We start from the raw sequence: 26,662 nt of genomic DNA on the forward strand, positions 1-26,662 counted from the left end.
ACGGCGTGGTACCGTCATAAGCACCCAAGGAGTTAATTAAACATGCTTGTTTGTGTGTTTACAGATTTACAGCTATTCCAGCCATTAATCTGCCAGTTCCCATCTAATTACAGCCCCTCTTTGTAGATTCGTGAAAAAATGGCAGAATCAAGAATCTAAACCCTTTGCATAATATAAGCCCGAAAATAAAGAGCGAGGCTATTATCAGAGCATGGGTATAACAAGAATGCTGACATAATTTGCCACTGCACAGCATGCCACCAAAAGTGAAAGTGGGCTTATCGTTTTTACAGGGCAAGCACATTTCGGAAGCATCCCATCCCTTGGACAAGTTGACAGTTTATCAAAGCCCACTCCAGAAAAACGTCAGGACTTAGGAACCTCGTGGTTTTGCTTGCAAAAGGCACATGTCCAACAAGATGGAATCAAAGAACTCAGGTCATTGGACATGCCACTTATACAGAGAACACCAAACCGGTGCCAAAATGGCCGAAGTAAATCTGTTTCCTCAGCCCTTAAAAGGCCATTTAGAATTCATAGCATCTTCAGGCAATAAGTCACTTGCTTAGGGCTTCTATTTGCAAAGTAACCCCATTTTGCAGTCCTGCTTCAAAAATAAGGATCTGCAGGGTATCCTTGCATCAACATCTTGCTCGCTACTTTTTCTTGTGCATTCAGAACTAGGCAATCAGAATGTCAGAGAATTTCTCACACTGAGCCTCAGTAAAGTTCCTATCTGCACAGGTTTTACTATGTCCTGAAAATGAAACAAACAAGTTAATCTCATAATGCAAAACCTGCTCCAAAAGCTACATTAACAAAACACAAGGAGAGCCAAATTGTGGGTAAATTAAGCATGCTTGCTTAAATGGCAACCGTCTCTAGAATGCATTCATGATAATGCTTAAAAACGGTCAGATCATGATCTAGTGCACTCACATCCGAAAATCGTTACTTTAAACTGCTGATTTAATCCTGCCTGCAGAGTGAACATGATTCCCCCATCAATCGTTATGAACTCGCCATATTGAAAGGGTACTTATCCTGCTCCCTTCATAGAGCTTAAAAGATAGCTGGTCCTCTTAATACTAGACTACAGCAACATTGGTGAACAAACAATAGTTTCAGGGATAGGGCCTCAATTGGCCAGCATATACATTAACTGAATTAACATATGCACTCAACTCCTGCATTGATGTCTTTTTATTGGCTTCTGGTAGACCAACAAATGTTGAACGATTGCACAACCTGCACAAGACCTTCTAGGGCAATTATCTTCAAAACCCTAATACGTTAGCACCAACAATTTGAAATCAAGTAAAATTGCTCAGATCAACCACAATGACGTCTGATTAACAAATAAATATGAAGGAGGCCACCCACTAGTCATTCACTTTATAACATGCTTAATCAGACATTGAGAACACAACACAACCAATTTACCTAATTTTCAAGAATGACCTGAAATGGCATGGGCCCTGTTAAGACAGGTTCTGCTGACTACACTGCCACAGAGGTATCACCCACACCCCCTTCATACTCCTCCACTGGGGCAGGACTGATTATCATTCTTGAATCTGGTGTATCAAGCTTAACTCGTGCCACCAAGTGCATAACCCACCAAAGAGAAGTTCAGGTCGTCCACTAGACAATAATTCAGAGATCCTATGGGTGTCACAGTGCTCCAATTATTGTTAGTGTTAACTGGCTTTTGTATAGCACCAAATCTGCTGCTAGAGTGGCATCTCTGTGCCCTTTGCTAGGCTAAAGAAATACTTTGAAAATATTTCGACTGTAGACAAGCAACTGATTTGATTTTGTGGACACTGTCAATCTCAAAACTCATAAATGCTCATTAGAGCACAGGAAGGAAAATGTTCATCTCTCTTATTTATTCTCCAAAGTAAATACTTACATAATATAGCGAAAGGCACTTGCTGTATTCTATAGAATGTCCCTACAAAAGTATCTAAATATCAATACTGTAATCACAGATGGGAAAGTATCAGGAACCTGTGCTCTAATTTTACATAAACTAAGTTGTCAAATTCTGGGTGCATGGTAAAGTACCAGGTTAACATGAATATGAAAATGTCTTTCCAAATACAGAAGGCAACAATGCCCCAGCGACTGATCCAGAGGGACCTACGACCAGATATGACAACCATTAAGGGGCCACTAGGAAATGGACAACAACAATCTCTAAATGTTGGACTAAAGATAAAATGGCAGTAATAATTCATACTTACTCCATTTAGACAAGGCTACAAAACACCACCTAGTTGTATTTGATGAAAAAAACTTTCACATTGATGAAAGTTTAGGAAAGGCACCATAACATGTTTTGGATCATACATGGGCGAAAAATGCAGAATGTAAACATACATCTGGATCCTCTACAACAGTGTGAACATTTATCACATAAGCATACTCTATATCTCCCATTAACAATGACCGACAAAAAAGCTGCTCATTTCATTGCTGCTCATGTCCCTGCAGTTGAGAGGATGATGGGAACGAGGTTTAGGCGAAACCCCAATTTAGCTAAATAATAAGGGCTGCATGTCACGAAGGGGTTGACTATAATATCTGATTTAAAAATGATTCGAAGTCACAGCAATATAAATTTGACTTGATGTGACAAGAACCTTCTTAATATTCTCCAATACGAATTGTGCAACTGCCCTCAAGTACAGAAAAGAAATATGCATTTTAGGAAGCGATGCAATTGCTACTCCTGCGGTACAAAAAATAATAATATAACTTCCATAAATTGTGTTTTATTATCATTTTATCCTACATTACAATTGAAGTACATGCTCAAACAAGACACCTCAGCAGTATTTTAAAGCAGAAACCCGTCTAGTCAATTTCTGTATATTCTGTAGTTTTTCTAATCCGCTCTCCCTGTGGTTGAGCAAAATCGAATTGCCTCTCACATTTTCAGACAGCTCTGTGAAGGTGATAATAGAGCTGCTCCCTGCTGTCATGAGGCAGGAAATAGGAAAATGGCATATGGGGCTAGAAAGAAATAATAAAAAAAGGAACTACACAAGAACAAAAGAGATTTCAACAAAGGACAACTAGAACCCAATATGCGATGCAAGTTAATCTCTTTTCAGTCATTTAACATACATAATCATTCATCTGCTTTCTCACTGCAAGATGTGAAAGTCTTCACAAAAACTTTAATTGTCTACGCCATACTGTCTGCATCTAAAAACCGAATACCATGAAAAAAATCTGCTAATAAGCTCAGCAACTGAAATTTAAAATACGCCCTAAGAATACGATGCTCATTTATAATTAATCAAATTATATTTTTTATTTTTTTCACTCGTTTAACCATATTGCACAGAAATGCAGTACTATGTCTGAAAAAAGAACACAGAAACATTCCAACATTTCAAACATCTCGATTATAAAGCGAAGTAAAAACAACTGATAATACAGTTTTTTTTTAATGTTTACTGCTTCCTATTTTATAAAAGTAGGGTGCTGCACAATAGCATCAGGGAGGGTTATTTAGCTGCACTTTACAAACATCAACAGGTCATTCCCAGGTTTGACATCGGTACTGCTTTAACAAAGATTTCAAGTAACTTGCAAAAAAGGGGAAACGCTGAAACCTCTGCCATACCTTGCCTTTCACGCTCTGTATAGGATCCACCACGACTGCTACAGCTCTTTCCGACAGGGCTTCAAAGCTCTGCTGAGTGTTGATGTCAACCCCAGAGAGCCAACAGCCAAAGCCAGGGTGACTGTGATACCAGCCGACGACCATCTCTGGCCTGCAACACAGAATTTTCAGGGATCAGGCATTAACAATGCGTTACATGAAAACAAACACCGTGCGGGAACGGCTGTACATTAGGAGATGAAGGCCTCTCGGGTGTGAAAAGCACCACCAGAAGCAGTCACCATAGGATCGTGAAAACGCAGACAGGAACAAGTGCGAGAAAGGAGTGCTATCATTAAGAATACACATTAGCAACGGTGGATCATGCTTTCAGATTTTCACCCTGTTACCACACTTCCCTGGGCCAGTTTTACCCTTTCAGCACTTGAGTAAATATCTACTCTTTAAATATCAATTAAACCAGCAGTAGAACTAGGAACTCTGTCAAAAAGCAATTTGCACTCTTCTGCTCAACTGCTGAGCCTTTTGCTAACATTAATTTTGAAGTTTTTCACAGCAGAAGAATTTTAGCAAGTAGATGACAACTGTTGAGCGGAAAAGGATAAAAATGTTCAGCATTTTGTTCAACAATGCTTTGGTAGTGCTTTAAAGGATCTGTTTACAAATACGCAGTCAATTTTGCACCTTCAACAGTAACCTGCTGCACACTCTTACATGAGCGATAGAAAATGCGCACACAACATTATTATCTCATGAGACATTTTAGGTAATCGGCTTCGGGCACTGATCAGATGCAGAGGCACTGAATTGGGAAATCTCTGCAACAACAGAAAAGTGTGCTTCTAGCAGAGCTAAAGTTTATGCAGAAAAACGACCATCCAATGTAAACAAGAGAAAATACATTTACAGTAAGTGACATCAAATAGGGTTTCAGCACCATGGTATCAAATGTTAGATAATGAATGAGAGCAAAGCTTCTGTTGAGTTAGGGTAATGTTGAGGCCTCAGAGGAAATCTGTAAGAAAGCCTTGGCTCAGAAAGATATTCTGAATGTTGTTCTCTTATTGCCTGCCACTTCACGGCTGATTTGCTCCTCGCCCAAAATGAGGTAATGTGGGTTTTGCTTGTTCTCTGAGCAGAAAGTGGAAGGGGAAGTCAAAGACTACATAAAACAAGCATTTACAATGCAATGGTCTCGGCATCGTTAAAATTAGAGCTATTGGCATTGCTCATGACATTATTTTTATTTATGTTTTTGTTTTTAAAACATATAAATAAATGGCCAACACAATCGCAATGGACCGCACACCGCTAGCCCCTCCTCCGGATCGCCCCTAGGGACTCTGGTACATGGAGTTCTTGAGTGGTTCACCCCAGTGGGTTCAAGTAGGTACTTGTTGAACTGATGATCTCTAGACCCGATACATGTCCCAGGTTTTTGGATATCGCCCGAGACATGGCTCGGGTTTCAGGATAACTTCCCTCATCAGTAGAGAAAATAGTTTAGGGTGGAAGAGAAGGCCGCCAAGCAACCGTCAAAGGCCTCGATGCCCGAACCGGCACGCAGGTGCATCGTCCAGGAGCTCGTCAGCTCAAAGCTCAAGGGAGCCAATTTGTAGACACAATCGCAATGGACCGCATTCAAAATGCCAATAGCTTAATCTCTCGCAAATGCGAGACCTATTGCATTTGAACTCACACACAGAGCCACACACACAAAGCCACCCACCCACACACACATGCAGAGCCACCCACACAGAGCCACCCACACAGAGCCACCTACACACACAGTCACCCACACAGAGCCACCCCCCACACACAGAGCCACCCACAGAGAGCCACCTACACACACACAGAGCCACCCCCACACACACAGAGCCACCCCCACACACTCGGAGCCACCCCCACACACTCGGAGCCACCCCCACACACACACACAGCCACCCCCACACACACAGAGCCACCCACACACACACAGAGCCACCCACACACACAGAGCCACCCACACACAGCCACCCACACACAGAGCCACCTACAAATAAAAGCTACCCACACAGAGCCACACACAGAGCCACACACAAACAGAGCCACACACAGCCGCACACACACAGACACACACACACAGCCAGCCAGACACACACACACACACACAGCCACACACAAAAAACACACAGACACTGCCACACATACACACACACAGAGACAGCCACACACACACGTCACAAATACAATGCACATCGAAATGGCCTTTGCAGACAAGTCTATCACTCAAAATGTGGCAGATGTGGCAGATTAAAGTGTGAGTCTACAGACAAAGAAAGGGACTAAGCAATGCAATAAGTGAGACAAGCCCATGTGTGGTTACTGTGGGGGTGGCCTGCTAGGTAAGGCTGCCCACCTGTCAAACTGAAAAATAAGGGCAAATCGTGCAGGGTTTAAAGTATATTAAAGGGAAAAGCCATACTGACTTGGGACATATTTGTGATTTCACATCTGAAATGCAAAATAACCATCTAAGGCCACTAAACGATAGCTTTTATGGACACAGGAGATCAGTTAATGATATAGAAAGTGAGAAATGTAGTCATCTACATCCAAACCAAAGCTCATACAGACCTTAACGAATATGTATGAATATGGGGTGCAGTACCTTACCACTCAGGTCACATTCAAAGACAAAAGAAAGCATTGCATCAACACAAAATGCCTGTGAAAATATTTCTAACATAGGCAGAGACTAGCACACTACTATGCTGTAACACAACTGAGATGCTGCAGTTTATATACTTTTGGTTAAGTACGCAAAGGTGAACTGAAGGACATACTTGGCACCAGCCACTTTTTAAAGGTATGGGGGTCCACAAGAGAAATAAGTTCAGTGCTCAGAGATAACTGCAAATTGTAGACATTTTCATTTATTTAACACTGACAGATAGCCTTCCATTCTTCCTCCTAAGCAAATAAATACTGCAGGACAGCCGTACGATCAAAGTTGACACCTAACCTGTGACCATGATCATGGCAAGTAAGTATGATGGATGCCTTGTCATCCCTCTCTCTACACTGTGATGGATAGCAAAGGCATTGTTATGCCTGCGGAATTGTTACCAACACCAGGAATGTCATAATTCAAACAAGCACAACCATTGAGGGGGGGGGGGGGGGGGGGGGGGGGGGCAGGAGAGCATCACAAAATACCGGATCACAAGCAGGGCACAGAGGCAAGAGCAAGGTACAGAGGCAAGAGCAAGGTACAGAGGCACAAGCAGGGAACAGAAGCACAAGCAGGGAACAGAAGCACAAGCAGGGAACAGAAGCACAAGCAGGGCACAGAGGCACAAAAAACGGATCACAAGCAAGCACAACCAACGAGGCGGGGGCAGGACAACAAGCACAACCAACGGGGGGGGGGCAGGACAACAAGCACAACCAACGGGGGGCAGGACAACAAGCACAACCAACGAGGGGGGGGGGGCGCAGGACAACAAGCACAATCAACGAGGGTGGGGGGTCAGAAGAGCAACACAAAAACCGGATCACAAGTAGGGCACAGAGGCACAAGCAGGGAACAGAGGCACAAGCAGGGAGCAGAGGCACAAGCAGGGAGCAGAGGCACAAGCAGGGCGCAGAGGCACAAGCAGGGCGCAGAGGCACAAGCAGGGCGCAGAGGCACAAGCAGGGCGCAGAGGCACAAAAACCGGATCACAAGCAAGCACAACCAACCAGGGGGGAGAGGCAGGACAGCAAGCACAACCAACAAGGGGGGGGGGGGGCAGGACAGCAAACACAACCAGGCTTCATACTGCACTCCCAAAGGTACTAATCATCAAGTGCTGAACTTCAGCAGCTGCGACCACATCACTACTGACGTTCCTTGCACTGGCTCCCCGTGGCTAGAAGAATCTCATTTATAGTCCTGCATTGTCTACCAGGTGATCCATGGAACAGTAGCCATCTTTCTACAATCAAAATTCAGGCTCTACTACCAAATGAAAAACCTCAGATATAGACAGGCTACGCTCCTGGTCACTCCTGATAAAAAATAAATAACTCCGTTCTTTTATATAATAAATAAAACTCAATCTTGGCGATGATTATTCTACGTTCATCATACATGTAAGTTCAAGTTGACAATTAGCAAAGGTGGTATTTTCACGAATCATAAAGACCAGGCTTTTTCCTGAACAAAACAGCAACTGTGAGGGAACTCGTCAGGACACACTAGTCTGAAAGCGGCAATTCTATACCTCATGCTCCTTCTCGATATGCAACACTGATCTCTGCGCTAAAACATTCCTTCCATCACACCATTGGTGCGTACTTACAAGCAACCCTCATGCATGGCATCAAAGCATCCCTTAAGAAGCAATACCACAAGCAGCACGTTTGCTACCATGCACGACAAAAGGAATAGATACTTCCTTGTCCAAGTGGAAAATACTTTGGGCCTTGCAGAGGAAGAAAGCTCTATGCGAACGCCAATACAATGCACTGCATTGTTATCAATAAAAACTACTATGCAAATGCATTACTGGTCAAAAAGTCTACCATTTCAAGCATACCTGAAAAAACAACTGTGTATATCAAGTCACCCAAATACACTCTCCAGCACCGTCTAACCGGGCACATTTGCCATGGGCGACTTTATAAAACAATTAGCTAGGAATCTTTGACAGCTGGTGGAAGAACGAGTGACAGCGACCACTGACTATAGGGACAGATGGCAACACCTGGAAGCAATACATGGGTAAGCAAGAGCAGGCTGCACTCACCTCTCCTGGGCAGCAGTACATGTTCAGCCCCGCGCCCGCACCGCTTTCTCCCCCCACGGACAAATCTGTTGCTGGGCATGGGCTAGCAGCAGCAACCAGTGGCGTACCGATCGCCCGGACTCCCTGGAAGCAATACACAGGTAAGAAAGAGCAGGCTGCACTCACCTCTTCTGGGCAGCAGTACATGTTCAACCCTGCGCCCGCACATCTTTCTCCCCCCACGGACTAATCTGCTTGCTGGGCATGGGCTAGCAGCAGCAGCCAGTGGCGTACCGAATACCGAGACTACGCTTTCATTTTCCGTCGCAGTTTTTGTGCGTCACTTCCGCGTAGCAGCCTTATGGTGCTGCCATATTGGTGGTGGTTCGGTGTCAGCAGCAGATTCATATTGCCAATAGCTACAGAGCGTTTTACATAAGAACCAGTTGCGATACATAACAAGCCCTGCCAGTCAAGTACGGCGCGGGCAGCAGATTCATATCGCTAATAGCTGCAGAGTGCTTTACATAAGAACCAGTTGCGATACATAACAAGCCCTGCCAGTCAAGTACAGCGCGATGGGGGGGAGGGGGGTGGGGGGGGGCAGGTCAGCAAGCACGAGCAGAGGGTGGGGGTGGGGGGAGTGGGGGCAGGCCAGCAAGCACTCACCAGAGGACGACTTCTTCCGGCGGCGGTCGGGGGAAATGGAAACCAAAAGCGCCGGCAAAAAAAAATAAAGTAAACGCCCACCTCCGAATGCCGGAGAGAAAAGGGGCAGAACTTAAAAAAAAAAAAGACAAACGCCCACAAATCTGCTCCTGCTAAGATTGACAGATCTCTCTTCCAATGGCTAGCCTCCATTTATGGAGCTAGCCAATGGAAGAGAGAGGCGGGGTAAAGCCCAGTACTGTAAAACAAAATTTCTCGGCTGCGCGACACTGCTTGCACAGTGTACTCTAGGCCGAAACCAAAAAAGATCAGTAACTTTGTTGGGTACCAAAAGAACACTGCTTGAAAAGGAAACTAGGAGTGGATGGTGAAGGAAGCTGCAGACTAGGCAGTACTGGGTTGGGCACACCTTTGCTTTCTTGGAAGAGACTAGCAATGATGGTGATGTGACAGCGTTTGCAGTGCAGCTGCAGGAATTTGATGCAGGCATGCTTAGTCAATGTTGAGTCTACGTGGTTTGGGGAGAAACAACACAGAGCTGCACCCAATAAACCAAGGAGCTAAGCAAAGCAAAATTAACCTAAGTTAATTTGAGCTTAGATAGAGTGCACATGGCTAACTGGTGACAATGGTACAGGGAGTAGATTCTTAATCAGTTCGAAGCAGTCAAAAGCTCAGGTTTTGAGACCACTATTTTAGTCAGTTTTACAACAGTCAATAGTGTATAGAGGTCTGTAATTACTAGCTGAAGGGCAAGTAAAAGCAGTGCAGAATATATATATATATATATATATATATATATATATATATATATATATATATATATATATATATATTTTTTTTTTTTACGTCTGGCCGGAGATCACTAACTGTCCTGCTCATGTTTTCTAAAAATTAAAAAAATATATTAACTCATAATAAACGAGCACTGGCAAAGCCAAAAGGCCTGGTGTTGGCAGTCAGTCTTTTGGCAATTCTTCTTTTGTTCGGTCATGGTTTTAGCAAAACCGTATTGTCGTGGTAGGCGAGGGTCCCCATTAATCTAAAAGTAAATTGTCTAAAAGGAAAAAACAATTGTCTGGAAAAAAAAAACACCACATACTACTATAGTAGTCTCTAGCCCTGATGTGAACGGCGTCGAGTGTGGCTGTGCTCTTTGTAAAAGGGAAGCATTCGTAACTCACAGTAAAGTCAGCCTGTGGCTGAAGTTGGCTAACCCACTGCGCCATGATCAATGTTGGAGTGGGTAGAAGAAAAAGAAGAATGACCCAATTGACTAATGGATGATGTTCGGTTAAATAACTATGTTATACACATAATTTTTGTAAAATCAAAAGGCCTTGGCTAATACCAGATGTAAAACAAAGTCAATCAGTCGGGCGTTGGCTGCCTGCCTCTTACCTTTACTAATGCTTTAATTTGTTTGTGGTTTTGTAAATCTTTAATACCAACAGAAAGAGAGGCTGGAATACACAGATAGAGAGGCTTGCACTGACAGACAGGCAGAGAGACAGATAAAAGTAAAGACAGACAGACAGAAAGGTAGGCAGGTTGATAGACAGACAGGCAGGTAGATAGAGTGGCCATTGGACTAGCATGTAGATAGACAGAGACAGATAGGTAAATATGTAGACAGGAAGATAGGCAGACATACAGACAGATAAATAAGCACAGCGTCAATTAGTAATATAAGAGTTAAATGACAATATAATTATGCCATACAAGAACTCTGAAAGCAAATTAGAAAGCCGTACAAGCAGGACATACAGAATAAAATAGTTTACAAGAATGATTGTAGTCCTCCATTAAAAATGCATACCAGTATGACATACAGAACTGCAATATTAAATGTTTAAACAAAAAGGTGGTTCTGTTGGGTAAGACAAAATTGCTTTGACATTGCTATTAATGCACTCTAGGGTGAAGGCTCTATGAAATACACAACTAACAGAAAACCATGCTTTAACAAATACGTCATACGATCAAGTAGTTGTATTGTTTCTTCTTTATCTGAATTAAGTCATTCAATTATTTTATACAATACATAGGAAGACTGTCTGAATTTGTGTTATAGTGCTATTTAGTGACATTTGTGTGAAATGCTCCAAAGTGCAAGATATATACAGTGGGTTCAATTACATATACAATTATATACAAATGTTTTAGCGGCCAGCTACTGATTTATAGTCAAGGATCCCTATTTTTCTTGACAGAACCCTGGTGAAGCTGGACCTAAGACAACCGTCGACGTTACGACCCTGAGGTGCCCCAGTTGGTGGTCACGGCGGGTCTTTCTCAAGACAAGTGGTGGCTGGGGTGATAATGCAGACAGTTCTGTTTTCAAAGGCTGGGGGTTCTCAGCCTTCGTGGGTACAGGGCAGAGATCAAGGTACCCATTTGGTAGGGATGATTCCGGTCAACTAGTTAGGCGGAGGTGCAACGTCCCTTCCGTCTGCTGCATGCGGTCCGCATTATCCCCCCACCAACCACTTGTCTTGAGAAAGACCCGAGGTGACCACCGACTGGGGCACCTCAGGGTCGAAACGTCGATTGTTGTCTTAGGTCCAGCATCACCAGGATTCTGTCAAGAGAAAAAGGGATCCTTGGCTATGAATCAGTAGCTGGACGCTAAAACATGTGTATATATGTAATTGAACCCACTGTATATATATCTTGCACTTTGGAGCATTTCACACAAATGTCACTAAATTCCACTATAACACAAATTCAGACAGTCTTATGTATTGTATGAAATCATTGAATGACTTAATTCAGATAAAGAAGAAACAATACAACTACTTGATCGTTTGACGTATTTGTTAAAGCATTGTTTTCTGTTAGTTGTGTACTTCAGAGACCCTTCACGCTAGAGTGCATTATTAGCAATGTCAAAGCAATGTTGTCTTACCCAACAGAACCACCTTTTTGTTTAACCATTAATTACCCAGGTTCTGAGGGACACAGGGTCACCCCTTTTCTTTAACTGCAATATTAAATGCACTTCATTGTTTGCATACTAAAAACAGAACAACTTTATGAGGAACCATTTTAAATGGACACCAGCACTGGCAAAGCCAGGAACTCTTGCCTCTTCTCTCTGTTTAGTATATTTGTACGTAAGCAAAGCCTGCCATGTAGTAAAAAAAATGATAGCGAATTATTATAGAAAAATGAAAATACAAAAAAGTGTCATATTACGAAAACAACATTTAGGAAAGTATTTCATAACATTTTGTTTTAAAGAAAGTTCATACTACAGTTAGATGGTAGTACTTTTAAACATGATAGTGATGCGTGATCTGCAGCATGAGAAAAGCTACCGACTGCAGGTGGGGCGTAGTAGACCATTTTTAACAGCCACACTAACAAGAATGGCGTGCAGAGCAGCAGGGAGGCTTTTTGCTCACTAAAGCTCGGACAGAAAACACGGACTTCTTTAAACCCAGTTAAACACTAGCAAGTAAAGGATACTCATTTGAGGTGGCTGCACAAAAGGTTTGCGCATGCAAATACGCAAAATGTCGTCACTCAAAGGGCAAAGCAGCCAGTGATTGAAATGGGCTGACCCCTTATCCCATGCTGTATGTTAGTGTCGGCAGAAGAAAAATGTGAATGACACAACAGACCAATAGATGAAGAGCACTGGCTGAAAGTCCCTACTGGTAACTACATTATACATATAATTTTGGTAAAATCAAAAGATCTTGGCTAAAGCCAGACCTAAAAATACATACAATATATACACTTCGTGGCTTTCCATAAGACCTCTTCTTCCATCAGTCTATTTAACTCTCACTCACATTTTGTTTCACTCACCTCAGCATACATAATGGGACAGTGAGTGAGCCTATCCACTGGTAGCTAACAGCATTTAATGGCATTTGCCCTATCACATGGGCAGAGCCACCAAAAAGTAGGTGTATGGACTGCTGGACGACTCCTTTATTTACATATTTTTAATACGTTTGACAATTTTTGTGCATACTGTATACATAGTTACATACTAAATATTGCATGCTTGCTTAGGCCAGACCTAATGCCCTTGCCAGTTCTAGATTTTAGTTTGCCCCACTATTCAGCCCGAAAAGGGATTGTTGATGAGCTTTGCCTAGAGGCTGTGATCTTATTTTTGCGGACTGTGGAACGTGCAGAATAGGACAGGGAATTTTTGCAATGCATTCCAAATCATCTATGAGTGAAAGGACCAAAGAGCTTGCTTATTTTCCCAGTAGAGTGCATCCAAGATAATTGATGAATGAATAGCTGGACGAATGGCATCACTGATTAACTTTGTTGAAGTTCTGTTTGTTATATCTTACAAAGGTGAAGTCATCACTGGATAAAATACGTAAAGGAATGGAATATGGATTTGGAGGGGTGTTGTATTCACACTAATTCGATGCGGGAGGTACCTTCACAAGGAGCTCTTTAATAGGTCTGTTATTTCAACGCCTTTTTTGCTCTGCCCTTGACATTATGGTCTTTCTGCTCTGTGTCAGTTTTCCCTTTGTCTGTCTTCAGAAGGATCACATGGACGTGCACTGGTATTGGTAATGCATTGCACAGGCCCTGGGTGTGGTGGCTATGGAGCGTGTGCTCGGTTCGCTAGAGGGCTAGTAGGCAGAATCTCCTGCGTAGAGGGAACTTCTGCTTCTGAGAAGGAAAGCTCTTCATCTTACTCATATGCTCTACTGTGTGCACACTCTACCCTGTTACATATTTAGTTGAGTTCTACAGCTTGTTGCTCAAAACGGTCACAAACTCAGCAGCAGACAACGCACTGATGTCTGATCAGCACCATCCTGAAAAAACACACAGCAGACCCAGAAGAGCTTAGCAACTACAGACCCATCTCACTCTTGCCCTTCCCATCCAAAGTTGTGGAAAAAGCCATCAACAGTCAACTCTCCAACCATCTTGAACATCACCACCTACTAGATATCTCGCAGTCTGGAGTCCGTGGCAACCACACCACAGAAATCACTTTCATCACAGCAACTGACGCCAGCCTAACAATCATTTACAAAGGGGAACCTCCAGTACTCATACGACTCGATCTCTGTGCAGCCTTTGACCCCGTCTAACAGCACCCTAATCACAAAACTCCAGAATACATGGTCCTGCCCTGAGAAGGCTGAACTCTTTTCTCTTCGACAGGACCCAGCAAGCCAGGCTTCCATCCTACATTTCTAAACCCAAGAACCTCATCTGTGAGTCCCTCGAGGATCATCACTAAGCCCTACCCTCTTCAACGTCCACATGATGCCACTCTCCCATGTCATAAGATCCCTCAGAATTAACGATCTCCAACGCAGACGGCACCCAGCTCATCCTCTCCCTCACAGAAAACCACACCACCATGGCCACCTTCACTACATGCATCTCAAACATAGCAAACTGGATGAAACTCACAAGGATAAAACAGAAGTCCTGATCTTTGAGAACAGGATCTCTCCATGGTAGCGAGACTACCTGGGAACCATGCTCCCAAATCCCACAGACCATGCCAAAAACCTCAGCATCATCTTGGACAGCAGACTCACGAGGGATAAACAAGGAAACGCCGTCATCTCCTCCAGCTTCTTTATCCTATGTATGCTTTGGAAAATATTTCAATTGTTCCCCACTGACACCAGACACATGGTAACCCAGGCCGTCATTGCCAGCAGACTAGATACAGCAACGCACTCTACACCACTGTTATGAGTCAACTCATACAAAGACTCCAGATTACAAAGAAGGCTGCAGCCAGACTCATCCCCAACATATCATGCAGTACAGACATCACGCCCCACCACAGAGAGCTATACTGGGTACCAATCCAGAAACTGAGCCAATTCCAAGTGCTCACCCATGAATACATTGCCCTGCACAACGTTGAACCTACCTACTTCAACCACCACCTCAACTTCCACCAACCTACCAGACAACTGGGCTCAGCTACACTTCACCTTGTGCAAATACCACGCATCCGCAGGAGCAAATCAGGATGGCGATCCTTCAACTACATCGCTGCCAATTCCTAGAAACAACCTTCCACACCACATCAGGACGTCCCCAGCTCGACCTGGGTTCCGAAAGAAACTGAAGACCTGGCTATTCAACTTGTCCTGTAGTTTCTACCAATCAGTAGGAACGGTGTGTTTGCGGACAACATAAACTTAGGATGGTGCCAGACTGATTCCATGCACCTCCGAAGGATAGGTTGTCCCTTGGACCAGCTAACTCGCAGTGCCACCATTAGCCTCCCTAAACCTAAACAGGGAGCAAACAGTTCTGGCAACCACTGAACATGCATGCTTTGTTCCCTTAGGAGTCGTGGTGACAGACTTCAAACTTCTGCTTAGTCACTCATGCTTTCTTTTGCACAGAGAAATATACAAACAATACACAGATGGGTGTTTTCAATATTTATTGAACCAGAGTGATCCTGGTATAGAATATATGGGCTGCAATGATTAAGAGACAGAAGCAGATAAAACCCAGGACGCTGAGCTGATGCAGAGTCTAATCTGGTTCCCTAGTCCCAAAGTCATAAGCTCTGGAGGTAAGGCCACATCCAATCAGCAGGAACCCAGGTAATGCTTGCAATAAAAAGACAGGTACCTAAAGCACTGTTTCCTTTTCACTTGCTTTAGAAATTTTCCGAATGCACTGCACCCAGTTTGTAGCCTATGTGCACCAAAAACACATGCAAAACCCACACATTATGTTATAATCAGGTGAGATGACCAAGGGGAACAATTATGAGGGTCTAGACTTAGAAGGGATATGTTCCTGTACAAAGCAAATTAGCAGAAATTACCATGTTTTAGGAAATGAATTGCAAAAATTAGAAAATGTTGATATCTGCATTAATATTACAAAGTTGACTGTGCAGACTACATTCCAAAGGAATCCCCGCACAATTGGCATTGACGATCTTCTGACAGTCACTGCAGCATTTCCTTGGTTAGCGTTCTAGGATTTATGTTTTTCCACTTCAGTAATGCAAATAACTACTGAGCAAATGTTATCTTCTGATTCCCATAAGATATTTTATCTTATGATTGCCATAAGATATTGCTAGGGCCTGTTTGATTTGTCTTCCTTTTTCTCCGTTTTTTTTTCTTCTTCACCAATTAAAGGCACAAGGGTGCATAGAAGGGATCAGGAGAATCAGTTCACAGAGTGGGGAGAAAGGGTGGATCAGTAAGGAATCTGTGGCTAGATCTAATCTCTACCAGATAAGGCATTTCCAAAGGTAAGTTACTTTGAATAATTGACGTATGATTCTTGACGCACAGAGGGAAGAAGAGCCATCGTGTCGGAAACGAGATATTGCAGCTAAGAAAATTCTCAGGGTAGAATGAGAGAGTCCTGACTGAGCGAGGTTTAGTAAGAATGGAAGAAGTTGATCTGGAGTGGAATGGATGGGATTGACATTGGCTGCAACACACCAATGGCAGAATCTCTTTCACTTGAGTTTATACGTTTTGATGGTAGACGGAGCCCTAGCCTGAGCCAGGATGTCTCTGCATTCCTGAGATAAGTTCAAATCTGCGAATTCAAGGTGCTCAGGTTCCATGCCCACAATTGCAGCGTGGACGGGTCCGGATGGCACACTAGGCCCCTGTCCATTGATAGAAGGTGTGGACGAGGACGCAGAGGAATGGGCTCGCACTGGGACAACAGAAGCAGTTCCGAAAACCATGCCTGTCTGGGCCGAGGTGCGATCAACAGGATGTGGCAGGGCTGTCTCCGCATCTTCCACAGCACCCGCGGTACTAGTGGAATCGGCGGAAAAGCGTAAGCGACTAGATCGCACCAGTCTATCAAAAGGGCATTCCCGCACGACCCGGGGTGAGGATGCCAACTTGCATAAGACGGGCATTTCCGATTCTCCGGTGTTGCAAAGAGGTCTAGATCTGGATGACCCCACTGGCGAAAAACAAGATCTAGTGTCGGCTGGTGCAGTTCCCATTCGTGTGTTGAGGAAGTGGACCTGCTCAGAGAGTCCGCCAAGATGTTGGACTCGCCCGGAAGGTGGACGGCTGTCAAGGTGATTTGGTGGTGGAGAGCCCAATCCCAGATCGACTGGGCCAACTGAGACAGATGAGGAGACTTGGTTCCTCCCTGTTTGTTCACGTAGTGCATACTGGTGGTATTGTCCATTTGGATTAGCACTGACTCTCCGTGAACTACAGGTAGGAATGACTTGAGCGCTAGGAAGATCGCCATCAACTCCAGCCTGTTGATATGCCACTTGCGTTGGGGCGGAGTCCACTTGCCCTTGATGGATAGGCCCTGGAGATGAGCGCCCCACCCCTCCAGGGAGGCGTCCGTTGTCAGCGTAAGATCTGGTGCGTGAACGAGAAAGGACGTTCCCATTTCCAGGTTTGTAGGTTGTGCCCACCAAAGCAAGCTCTTTCTCATGCGGGTTGTGACTGCAACAAGGCCGTTGAAGGACCCGGAGACCTGACGCCACTGTAAGTCCAATTCTTCCTGAATGAGACGGGCGCGCAACCTGCAATTTGGGATCAGTGCGATACAAGATGAAGCCATTCCCAAGAATGATTTTAGCGTTCGAACAGAAACGGACTGCTTTCTTCGAATGAGGGAGACCAGACGAAGGATTTTCTGACGTCGCTCGTTCGAGACAAACGCTTTGAGAGCTTCGTGTCTAGGATCGCTCCCAAGAAGGATCTGATTTGCAGAGGCGCAAACTGTGACTTTTCGACGTTGATGGTCAACCCCAGAGACTGAAACACCTGCTGGCAAAGGCCAGTGTCCTGACATAGCTGATGGTGGGATTGAGACTTGAGAAGGCAATCGTCCAAATATGGAAAGATTTGAACGCCTTGTAGACGCAGGTGAGCCACCACAGGGGCGAGTACCTTCGTGAAGACACGAGGAGCTGATCGCAGCCCGAAGGGCAGAACTTTGAACTGAAAATGCATTGGCCCCACCTTGAAACGCAAGTACTGGTGATGTTGGTGAATAATTGGGACATGAAAGTATGCATCTTGAAGGTCTATGGTGGTCATGAAATCCTCGCTGGATAGAAGACGCAGGATTTCCAGTAACGTCAGCATGCGGAACGATTGGGACTTTAGGAACTGGCTGAGAGCCCTCAATCCAGAATGGGTCGCCAATCTCCGGTCTTCTTGAGTATGAGGAAGAATCGAGAGTAAAACCCCTCTCCTCTTTGATGTTTCGGGACCACTTCGACTGCACCTTTTAACACAAGAAGACGGACCTGATGGTAAAGCTCCTCGAGATGTGGAGGAGGCAGGCCACGAGGTGGAGTGCAAGGAGGAATCTACAAACTCTAGGGCATGACCCCGTCGTACAATGTCCAAAACCCAGCGGTCTGAGGTGATCGAGGACCACTGAAAATAAAACAGAGAGATTCGACCTCCAACACTTTGAGGGTGAGAAAAGTCATTGGCGCTTAGAGTTGGATCCACGGATTGGACTTCCTGCCGGAAGGATGTGGATTTTAACCAACCCTGTCGTTGGAGTGCAGCCGCACTTCCAAGCAGACGGAAACCTGTGTTAGCAATATCGACTGCGCAGTCAATCATTTCTTCTGACGTTCTTGGACCATCGCGAGGAATCTGTTGAGCGTCAGCCTTGGAAATATCAGGTATGAGTTCCATCAAATCTGAAATGTCTGACCACATTTGTCTGTCATAACGTCCGAAGATGGCGAAGGCATTGGCTGCCCGGACAGATGTGGAAGCCATCATTGAAAACTTGCGGCCAATAGCATCCAGGCGTCGACCCTCTCTATCTGGAGGGGCTGTGATTGGAGCCGCTGGGTTCCGGGCTCGACGCTGTGCGGCCTGAGTCACTACTGAGTCCGGCTTGGGGTGAGAAAGCAGGCCAGCCGGAGATCCAGTTGGGGCCTTGTATTTTTTCTCAAGGCGCGGTATCTGAGCAGGTAAGGAGTTTGGAGCATTCATGAGTTTAATTCCTTCCTTCCACACAAAATCGATGATAGGAATTGTGTGGGTCTGTTTATAAGGTTTATCTTTAAAATCATAAAGGAAACAGTCCTCCTCACATTGTGATCTTGCTAATTTGAAACACAGAGCTGCTTTATCCATTAAAAGATGGAATATCTACCGGAGGTGAATCTCCAGAGTTCCCTGGCTGAGGCGAGGGCGTCTGTGCCCGATAATCGTCCCATTCCGCCATATCCTGGTCGCCTGTGTCATTATCCGAATTGTCTGGGACCTCTCCGTCCTCACGCTCTGGGACCGCCTCATCATCCGCATCCTGCGAATAAACCGTTGTCTGGATTCTAATAGACGTCTGAACCTGAGACGAAGTTGTAGGTGGTAACACTGGCGGCAGAGATGGTGGAGGCAGTGCTACGGGAGCTGGAGATGGTGCCAGTGTACTCTGTGGCGTTGCTGGGAAACGGCGGTTGTAATCATCCAGCATATGCTGGAGATTTGAGATTAGAGTTAAAGGAATGGTAGCCATAGGGACTTGGACCAGCTGTTCCTCAGATTGAGACCGTTGATCACCGTCACCTTCGTCAGAATCCGAGTCCTGACATTTAATTATTAAGTCAGAGGGACTTTGTGCCGCTCCGAACGTATCCCCTTCTTGTTCTGAGTCAGTATCATGCTCAGAGGTAGTGGCAAACATTGGAGAAGGTGGTTGCAGCTCTGGATCAGAGATCTGGTGGCATGGAGCCTTATTGCGACGATGAGAAGATTCTGAAGTCTTCAAAGGCACTAACGGCAGCGATGCAAAGGAAAGTGGTGCCACCGTCGACGGTGCCGTCGTCGTTAACGTCGATGATACTGACTTGGTCGTTGATGAAGATAGTTTTGGAGAAGTCATCATCGACGGTTTAGTCGTCGACGGAGTCGTCGTCAGGGTCACCGTCGACGGGCGATCAGCTGGAGACGAGGTCGTCGACGAAGCAACCGTCGACTGAACGGTCGTCGACGCCGGTAGAACCTCTGTAGACGGAGTCTTCGTCAACGTGGCTTTGGTCGACGATGTCTTTGGTCGACGGTATTTTTGTCGACGAGATCTTGGTCGACGGAGTTGCCGTCGACGATGATGATTTCTTCGAGACTTTCGTCGACGAGGATTCTTTCTTCTTCGTCGACGAGGAAATGGAAATCGTCGACGGAACTGGCTTAGAAGGCAACGAAACCCTCGTCGACGTGGATGCTGTCGACGAGACCGTCGTCGATGAGGAAAAAGCGATGTAGTCAGCGTCGTCGTCGAGGATGCAGCAAATGCCGTTCTCGTCGTCGGAGCACTCGTTGACGCTCCCGTCGACGGCGAAACTTTAAGAGGCGTGGAAACACCTCGAGAGGCAGCAGAAGACGCCTGAGAGCCAGGTCTCGTGGGCGTAAAGGTGGTAGGGGTGGCTGAAGACGCCCCAGGAGCCAGAGGCATGGCCAACTTCATCTTTTTGAGGAAAGGAGATGAAATATCCTGTAAACTACCACGCTTGGATGCTGCTGAAGAAAGTCCAGAATGAAAACTTTCTGCGTCTGACAGGACTGAATCCTTGTCCTTTAGATGTTGAAGCCAAAGGAGAAGGCGGCCTTCTCTGTCCTTCAGAGTCTTAGTAGAAAAAGTTCTACAGAACTTGCAGCTGCCAGCCTCATGATCAGGGTATAAACAGTATATACACTTCTGGTGGGGGTCCTTTTCAAAAAGGCGCAGCTTCCCACAAGAAGAGCAAGGTCTAAATAAAGACTCCCTTCACACGACGTGCGGTAGAAAATCTGAGGGCTGAGGAGAAGGTTCTAGAGGGCGCTGGCGCCTGATTGGCTGTAATTTGGACTAACATAATGACACTTGTGTTGCAAATAGTTTTTCTCTTTACCATGATTCCTATGTAGGAATCGTTTTTTAAGGTTTCTATTATGTTTTCCTCTTCTTTGTCATGCATTATGTGTACATATATATTTATATATATTTAGCATTATTGCTATTTTATTTACTGTGGGACTCCCACTTCGACGACGGGGAATATTCAAGCATGTGAATCTATGAAAGACACCCCCAATACTGGAGAAGCTACAGCTGTAACAGGTACCGGGGAGGAGGGTGGGCTATATGAATGTCAGCAGCCCTACATGCCAAGAACAGATGCATACTGTTAAGTAGCATATTCCGTTCGAGGCATGTGGGCTGCTAAATTCATATCTGTGCATAGACTGTATAGCAGTATCTCCTCTAGCGGTGGTCACCTGTGCCAGCTGCAGCAGTTTGAAAAAAAGTTTTAAGAACAGTTTGTCCTACAGCAGCTTGCTTTTGGAATGTACGTCTACACAATATTGTTTTGTGAAAGTGTGTATGGTAGACCATGTGGCTGCTCTACAGATATCTTCAAGGGGAATATTCCCTAGGAAAGCCATGGATGACCCCATTTTGCGTGTGGAGTGTGCTCTTGGGGGGGACTGTTAAATTGTGTTTAGCTTTTTGATAGCATATTTGAATGCATTTACCTATCCATGTGGCTATTCCTGACTTTGATATGGGATTTCCTTTATGTTTGTGGGGCAAAAGCAACAAACAACTGTTGTTTTTCTGAATGCGTTTGTCCTGTCAACGTAATATAGCAGAGCTCTTTTGACATCTAGGGTGTGTAGGGCTCTTTCAGCTACTGACTGTGGATTTTGGAAGTACACCAGCAGTTCTATAGATTGGTTGATGTGGAAATTGGATATGAATTTTGGTATAAACTTAGGGTTTGTTCTAAGTACTACCCTGTTTGCGTGTATTTGCATAAAGGGTTCTTGAATAGTTAGTGCTTTTATCTCGCTAACTCTTCTAAGTGAGGTAATAGCAATAAGGAAAGCCACCTTCCATGTGAGAAATTGCAGTTCACATGAATGTAGGGGTTCAAAAGGAGGCCCCATAAGTCTGGTAAGTACAACGTTTAGATTCCAGACTGGTGAAGGTGGGTTTTTAGGAGGAATTACTCTTTTGAGGCCCTCCATGAACACTTTTATTGCTGGTACTCTAAACAGTGGAAGGTGTTGTCTGTTTTGGAGATATGCTGCTATAGCAGCTAAGTGTCGTCTTATAGAAGAATAAGCTAGGTTGCACCTTTGAAGGTGCAATAGGTAGCATATGATGTTTTGTATAGAAGCATCTAATGGGTTGATTTGGTTAGTGTTACAGGAAATAACAAATCTTTTCCATTTAGCTGCATAACATGCCCTAGTAGTTGGCCTTCTTGCCTCCTTAATGGTCTATTTCTGGGTGCCCCCATTTTAAAAGAATGGTTGGAGGACTTGAGGGTGAATCTCCCATTCGTGTAGTTGCTGGCTGTGTCTGCTGAGTAGATCCGCTATCTGATTGTCCTTCCCTGGGAGGTGTTCTGCCAGGAGAAAGATGTTTTTTGGAATTGTCCACTTCCATATGCTTTGCGCTAAGTGAGACAGTTGTAGAGACTGCGCTCCTCCCTGTCTCTGTATGTAGTACATGGCTGTCATGTTGTCCGTCCGGATCAACACAGTCTTGTTGTACAGGTGTTTCTGGAATACTTTTAGAGCTAAAAATATTGCTAGCAACTCCAAATGGTTGATATGGAATTTTTTCTGCTGGGTTGTCCAAAGCCCTTGCACTGTGTATTGGAGTACGTGGGCTCCCCAACCTAACAGTGATGCGTCCGCTGTTATCACTATTTGTGGAACCTGCTCTTGGAACAGTTTTGTGGGTTCCACCACTGCAGAGAGTTGTATGCACGACTGTTTACCAACACTAGGTCCTTTAATAGGCCTTGAGCTTGGTTCCACTGTTTTGCTAGGCATTCCTGCAGTGGACGCATGTGAAGTTGGGCATGAGGGACAATGAAAATGCAGAAGGGCATCATGCCTATGAGCTGCATGAACACTCGAGCTGACAGGGAGTGTTGTGGTTGGAATTTGCGAATGAGTATTTGCATACTGGCTATTCTCGCTGGGTTTGGATATGCCTTTGCCAGCGAGGTGTTTATAGTAGCTCCCAGATATTGCTGTATGTGGGATGGTTGTAGGTTGGATTTTGGGTAGTTTTTGGAAAAGCATAAGCTGTGTAGCAGCTGAAGTGTTTGAGACATATGGCTGTTGCACTGTTTGTACGATTTTGCTTGTATTAGCCAATCGTCCAGGTATGGATAAACGTGAATGTGTTGTCTCCTTAGATGTACAGCTACTGTCGCTAGACATTTTGTGAACACTCTCCTAGCTGTGGTCACCCCAAAGGGGAGAACTTTCAATTGATAGTGCTGGTTTTGGATTGTGAACCTGAGATACTTCCTGTGAGAAGGATGTATAGGTATGTGGAAGTATGCATCTTTGAGGTCTAAGGTTGCTAGGAAGTCTCCTTGCCTTAGCAACAGGAGTATTTGCTGTAGAGTGATCATGTGGAAGTGCTCCGAGAGTATATACTGGTTTAGGGGTCTGAGGTTCAGTATTGGTCTGAGGGACCCGTCCTTCTTGGGAATGAGGAAGTATAGGGAGTATACTCCTGTTCCTTGGTGCTGGAAAGGGACTGGTTCCATGGCCCCCTTTTCCAGCATACTTTTCACCTCTTGTTGTAACAGAGCGATGTGTTCTGTGGACATTGGACGGTGTCTGGGTGGTATGTTGGGTGGAGTAGAAGTCAGTTCTAGACAGTAGCCATACTGGATAATTCGTCTTACCTACCTGTATGTGGTAATGTTGTTCCAGACTGGTAGGAACTGTTGAATTCTTCCTCCGAACGGTGTTATGTGGTCTGGAGGTAGTGTATTGAAGTCACTGTTTTGTGGCAGTGGAGGTTCTGTTATTGCCTCCACGTCCTCTCCCCTTATTGCCATTTCCTCTGTATCCACCTCGATTGGGACCTTTATTGAAGGTGGACCGGGTATTGGCTTTATATGCCGAGGCACCTTGTGACGTTTTGCCTCGTGCAGCTCCTCTGCATGATGAGCGCCAAAAGGAGTATTTATGCGGTTGGAACTGCAGCGCACCCATAGATTTTGCAGTCTGTGTCTTTTTTCATTTTATCCAGAATATTATCTACTGCTGGTCCAAAGAGGAAGTCTGGATTGACCGGCTGGTTTAGAATAGCAGATTGAACCTCGCTTTTAAAGCCTGAGATGCGTAGCCATGCGTGTCGTCTTAGCAAGACACTAGTGTTAACGGATCTTGCTGCGGTATCTGCTGCGTCTAATGCACATTTAATGGAAGCATTTGTGATAAGCTTCCCCTCCTGAATAAGAGCATCAGCTTGTTCTTTGAATGGCTCAGGTAGATGTTGCAGTAAGCTCTCTAGTCTATCGTAGTGCGCCCTATCGTAGCGAGCTAGTAGGGCCTGCGTGTTAGCTATTCTCCATGAATTGGCTGCCTGTGCAGCTACCCTTTTTCCTGAGGCTTCAAGGATTTTTGATTCTTTATTGGGAGGTGGTGCTTCTCCAGTTGTTTGGGAGTTAGCCCTTTAACGTGCATTAGCTACAACTAATGAATCAAGTGGTAGTTGACCTCTAATGTATATGGGGTCCGTAGGGCCAGGCCTATATTTTTTCTCAACCCTAGGGTTAATAACACGTGCTCTAGCTGTATCCCTAAAGATATCAGTGGCGTGTTTTAGTACACCCTTTAACATAGGGAGTGTTTTAACAGTTCTCTCAGAAGAGGCAAATGTGTCAAAAAGGAAATCCTCCTCTATTGGGTCTCTATGCATATCAACATTGTGGTATAGTGCGGCCCTGTCCACTAGTAGGCTAAATGTTACTGTATCAGCTGTGGGTGATAGTTTAACTGGGTAGGAGGAGGTGGGATGGGATGTGTATCATATGGGTCTTGTTGGTTGTCCCATGTGTTATCCTGTGTCTCTTGGTCCTGTGGATAGTTATAATCCTGCTCAGGATCCTCTTCTTCATAATCTACATTATACTCTGACTGTGTTGGAGAGTAGGGGGCATAAGGTGTGGTAGGCATAGTAGGAGAGACAGGTCCGAAAGGTCTAAGTGGAGAAGTGGCAGAGTCTTTCTTTTTCTTTAGAGGAATTGGTGAAGAAGTGTCCACTGGTCTCTTCTTTTTGCGGTAAACTGTTACCTTGCCAGTCTCAGGGTCTATGTACAGTTTTGATTGTTCCTCTTCTATAGGATCAGGGTGAAAGAGTTCTTCTTCCACTGTCCTTGGTTTTGGAGTCGAATCCTTGGGTTTTGTCTTTTTTGGTTCGACGTTTGTTTTTGGATCAACAGGTTTTGTCGGTTTGATAGGCTTAGGTGTCTTTTCAGCCTTCTTCGGGTCGATACTTGGTTTCGGATCGACCGGACATGTAGGTTGGACCGGTTTTTTAGGAGTTTCCACCTTCTTTGGTTGTTTGTCCATTGTCAAATCGATTGGTTTCTTCGGTTCGACTGGGTTCTTCGGAGCAGTTGGGCTTGGCTCGATCGGCTTTGGCGCAACCTTCTTTGGTTGGACTGCTTTCGGTTTGTCGATTTTCGGTTCGACCAGCTTTTTCGGTGCGACGTTCGAGTCGACACCCCTTTTCGGGTCAATGACCTTTGGTTGTAAAGGCTTACGCGGTACGTCGAGTCTCGGCTCGGCGGCCTTTGTGTCTGCGACTTTCGGTACAGCCTTCGGATCGACAACCTTTGGTTTTTGAGAACTTGACTTGGGCCTGTAGTGTCAAAAGGCTTTTTCTTGGTATTAACATAGGTAGTGTTTTGACAGATCTTTCTGATGTGGCAAAAGTGTCAAAGAGGAAATCTTCCTCAATGGGGTCTGCATGCATCTCTACATTGTGATGGAGGGCTGCCCTATCTATAAGTGCATTAAAAGCAGCTGTATCCTCTGTAGAAGAAGGCTTAGCAGGGTATGCAGGTGTATCTGGAATGGGCTGAGTCACCAGGATGTACTGGGTCTGCCCATGGTTGAGCTTGACTGTCTTGGTCAGGGTCTACTGGGTAATTGTATTCCTCATTATCTTCATACTCCACCTCTTCATCTGAGTGTGTGGGTGTATATGTGTACGTGTTAGGCATAGTTGGTTTTATAGGCTCAAATAGAATAGTTGAAGTAGAACAGTCCCTTTTCTTTTTGAGTGGGATGATATAAGTCTCTTTATCAGTTTCTGGTCTGATTTTTCTCTTGTAGAGAGTGACTTTGCCAGAATTAGGGTCAATGTAAAGTTTTGACTGTTCTGATGAGGGGTCTGGATATAAGATCTCCTGCTCAGTAGTTCTAGGCTTTTTTCACCAATGTCTTTGGTTTTGTTTGTTTCGGTTCGATCCCTGTTTTCCAGTCGACCGCCTTTGTTTTAGAGGAAGTTGGTAGGCCAAATTTGATCGGTCCGAGAGCCCTCGGTGTTAAAACAGTCTTTTTAGGTTGTGCCTGTTTCTTTGGAGCCGATGTTTTTATCGTTTCGACGTTCTTTGTCGGGTCGATAGTACCCTTCTGACCTTGTGGCGTCCTCGGAATCTGTGGTTTTGGACCGATGCTTTGAGGTCTCGGCTCGATGACCTTCTTTGGGTCGATTTTCTTCGGCTCGATCGTTTTCGGTTGCACAGCCATTGGTTTGTCGACTCTCTTTTTCGGTTCGACAACCTTCTTTGGATCGAGTCCCTTTTTTGTGTTGTCAGCGCCGATCTTATCGGTTTGAC

General features: G+C 44.9%; 1 protein-coding gene across 1 annotated transcript in view; it reads right to left on the bottom strand.

Moving 5' to 3' along the window:
* Nucleotides 1–26,662, bottom strand: part of PSMD14 (proteasome 26S subunit, non-ATPase 14) — a 532,244-nt gene that overhangs the window by 255,127 nt on the left and 250,455 nt on the right. The window contains exon 6 of the mRNA XM_086956618.1: nucleotides 3,641–3,791. Within this exon, the coding sequence (XP_086812744.1) occupies nucleotides 3,641–3,791 (151 nt within the window). The remainder of the gene's footprint in view (nucleotides 1–3,640; nucleotides 3,792–26,662) is intronic.

Source organism: Lissotriton vulgaris, chromosome 2_1, assembly GCF_964263255.1.
Source record: "Lissotriton vulgaris chromosome 2_1, aLisVul1.2, whole genome shotgun sequence".
Lineage (NCBI taxonomy): Eukaryota > Metazoa > Chordata > Amphibia > Caudata > Salamandridae > Lissotriton > Lissotriton vulgaris.